The sequence below is a fragment of the Mycetomoellerius zeteki genome, unplaced genomic scaffold (genome assembly GCF_001594055.1).
Source record: "Mycetomoellerius zeteki isolate Tzet28-1 unplaced genomic scaffold, Tzet1.0 scaffold89, whole genome shotgun sequence".
Taxonomy (NCBI): domain Eukaryota; kingdom Metazoa; phylum Arthropoda; class Insecta; order Hymenoptera; family Formicidae; genus Mycetomoellerius; species Mycetomoellerius zeteki.
The window spans coordinates 33,947-37,407 of record NW_017257924.1 but is presented as its reverse complement, the minus strand read 5'-3'; the positions used below and the strand labels follow the sequence as shown (position 1 = coordinate 37,407).

The 3,461-nt window shown below is 35.1% G+C and overlaps 1 protein-coding gene across 3 annotated transcripts in view; it reads left to right on the top strand.

Moving 5' to 3' along the window:
* NfI (Nuclear factor I) overlaps positions 1-3,245 on the top strand; it is an 88,384-nt gene extending 85,139 nt beyond the window's left edge. For all 3 annotated transcript variants that reach the window (XM_018459941.1, XM_018459942.1, XM_018459943.1), the window contains one exon: positions 2,735-3,245. In XM_018459941.1, coding sequence (XP_018315443.1) covers positions 2,735-2,967 — 233 coding nt within the window. In that variant the 3' untranslated portion in view covers positions 2,968-3,245. The remainder of the gene's footprint in view (positions 1-2,734) is intronic.
* Positions 3,246-3,461: the final 216 nt, after the last annotated feature.

Genomic DNA, 3,461 nt, shown 5'->3' with positions numbered 1-3,461 from the left:
AAAAAAGATATATTAAAAACTTAATAATAATGACCTGCTCGTAATTAATTACCAGTATAATTACTAAGAAATGGAAGTAATTCGTTACTTGTAACGAAGTTACAGTTACAAGTTATGTTTTTGATAACTTACTGATAACTGCGTTACTATTTTTTGTAACAATAACGAATTTTGCAGTTACTTTTTGTACTTATTTATGACATAATTTTCGTTTATTTAATCTTGAGTCTTTAGATAGTATTCATAATTTATTCTAATTTGAAGACTATTTTAACATCTTAAGATGTTAATACATCTCTGTGATTAATTTATTTATTAAATTTAAGATAACTTATAGTTTTTTAAATAGAGAAATTTTAAGGGGATGCTAGAGACGGCCGAACTTGATCGATGTCGATAGTACAGATTTTTTTATTATAATTTCAAATAAAAGTCAATAATAGTGACGACTTTAATTCATATCTGACGTTATCGTTCTGTCTCACTCTACGCATTCTATCTAACATATTGCAACGCTATCTCTTGCAAGATCGAACACCTACTATTAGACACAATTACTGCTTTGTTTACCATATCAGTCTTCGCTCAGCATTCGTTATACACGTAATTTGCAGATAGATATAAATCTTTCTTTTTAAATAATATAACAAAGAAGAGTACAAGAGAGAAAGGTAGAGAGGTCCTAATATTCGCAATGCGTATGCGCAGCACCGTCGTCTGTGTGAATTGATTTAGTTGATTTTGTATTTTTTACACATTCGTACATTATACATTACACAGATGTATAAGATGACGGTGCTGCGTGGTGTTGCGCATGCGCATTGCGAATATTAAGACCTCTCTTTGCGAATATTAGGACCTCTCTACCTTTCTTTCTCGGACAGATGTTGGCTTCACCTCAATATACGGGCCAGCATAGGCAATTCCTCTTCCAATAGTATATGTTCTAAGTGCGTCCCTAAGTAGGGGAGAGGTAAGGTGGGAGTCTCCTCGGGTTAGAGAGACTCTCCCTAGAAAGTAGAGTGGCCACATACCCCTCAAAATGGCGTCAATAAGTGATGGAAATCCTGTGTAATAAGGGGTGAGGATCATATGTTTCTCTAAGTACACTCAAGGACTTCGATTCTTTCCCTTACTTTTTTAAAACTTCCAAAAATTCAGGTTATTTCGTCTTTACGTCAAATTTAGTTGTAAGCAGACGTAAGGTTTAATCGTGTCGTTAATCACACACAGACTATGGCTACGTTTACACCCAGCGACCTGATAGCGACCTGACCTATATCGTGACCCAAAGTAGGTCTAGTTATCAACCGTTTACCAACCGAAAGGGACTTAAAAATTGATGGGGTTATATTTAGTCCACGCTGGTCCGAATTACTTAGAGCCATCTATCGTATTTTGTACCAATTTTTTCTATATACAGCATTGTACTCGCGATTGCATTAACGTAAGTTGTTGAGGTTAAATAACAGGGTTTGTAAATTTCATTCATATTGTAACAATATATTTGCATGTTCGAAATGTCACATTTGCAATAATATATTATGTATCAACATTAACAAGTCTTTTCAAGACATTTGTCTAGAAGTAGATAACAAACCGGTTTAACCTAACTTAATAATCCAACAAAACAGTAATGAATTCTATCGAGCAAATGAAAAAGCTTTTAGTCGTGTTGCGCGTTAACATCGAGAAAACAGACGATCTATTTTAGGTCAGGCCGCTAAAAAACAAGGACTGATCTACAGCTAAGTTAGCTGTAGTCAATTCTTCAAACAAAATGACAAATGCGATTGGTCAATTCCGATGGACTAACTGGCCTAGTTAGATCAACTGAGCTTGGTGACAGTGGCCCTCAGAGTCGTAATCTTGACAACATATGTCAAGATCAAGGTCATCGGAGCTGCCTCTCCTATTAAGCATATTAGCCAAAAATTTTTAAATGTCTTTAAAGATCGCATTATCTGGAAGTATCTTGTGTTGCTGATTGCGAATTCATTATCAAATTTTCAAAATTCATAATGATTGATCCAATGGGTGCATTCAGTACCACGACCGCTCACTAAGCGCTCAATGAGCTCTTGTATTTGTTTGGTCTATATTTTCAGTTCTAACGGAATATACCAATAAGATGCAAGCGCTCACTGAGCGCTCAGTTGTAGTACTGAATGCATCCAATATATAGCAGACGAAAAATTAAAAAATTCTTTAATTTCTCTAAACCATGAAGTAAGACTAAGGAGACATAACTGTGTAGATTGAAAGTGGTCTTGAAAAATGTTCCGTGTACTGCCATGTCCGCCGAACGGAATAACTTAACGGAGCAACATTCCATCACACATATAAATATTCAATATGGCGATGGAATGTTGCAAGTTATTCCGTTCGGCGGACATGGCAGTACACGGAACATTTTTCGTGACCAACTTTTTACTCCCTATCCTATCTAGTTAGGTCTCCTTAGTCTTACTTCACCTACCTATTTTCGCCTATTTCTCTCTCAACTTATCTCAAACTATCTCCAAACTATCCCTAAAATTCATACCGTTTAGATGTTCTACTGTAAGAATATAAAAAAAACGAAATTTGATTTTTTGAAGGTTCTAAACTGGGATCCTTCCTTAATATATTATAAATAATTCACTTAAAATATTTTAATAACGCGCCCTTTGTTTTTGCTCATCTTTGGCCTTTTTCTTATATTATTATATTGGTTAAAAATATATTGTTTCAGAACGATATTTTCATCCTGTGCATACGAGTGGCGTGGTGGATAAAAATGGCAGTGGTAATTTAATAAGCAGTGAACTCGGAGTAAACACAGATTCATCACATCATCATCAACAGCAGCAGCATCCGCAGCAACAGCAACAGCAACAGCAACAACAAGTACAGCAATCATCTTCGCAACAGCAACAGCAGCAAGTAATAGCAGATAAATGCAGCGGGCCCAAGTCTCCTCCGTGACAGTGGAGTCAAAGAATGGAAAATCTTGAAAAACTCACGAACTCGCCGTGTTTGTTAGAATCGATAATTAGTATTACATATAATAATTGCCGAAGTCACATCCGAAGTCGAGTTCGAGAGCAATTGTCAGGAAACTATGCCTCGTATTCAATTATGTAATTTAAACTTGCGAAGAATAGAATGCTTAAAAGTTCGATCTTAATTTATGTATTATAAAGTGAGAGAATAAGAATGCTTTTCAGGAATGCAACTAAGAAGAAAAAGATCCATTGATTCATATTTATTAGGATAGATTAATATATAATATAAAGTTTCATATTGTGAAACAATCCATTCTAACCAATATTGTATAGTATAGTTTATCGTGCGGTACAATTTGCGACGCTTAAAGTGTGCTATGGTATATAAAGAACTTAAGCAGTAAGACACGAGCAATAAGCAAATATTTGAATTTTGCCACAGCTTACGTTTAATAGTCTTTACTGTGATTGGTC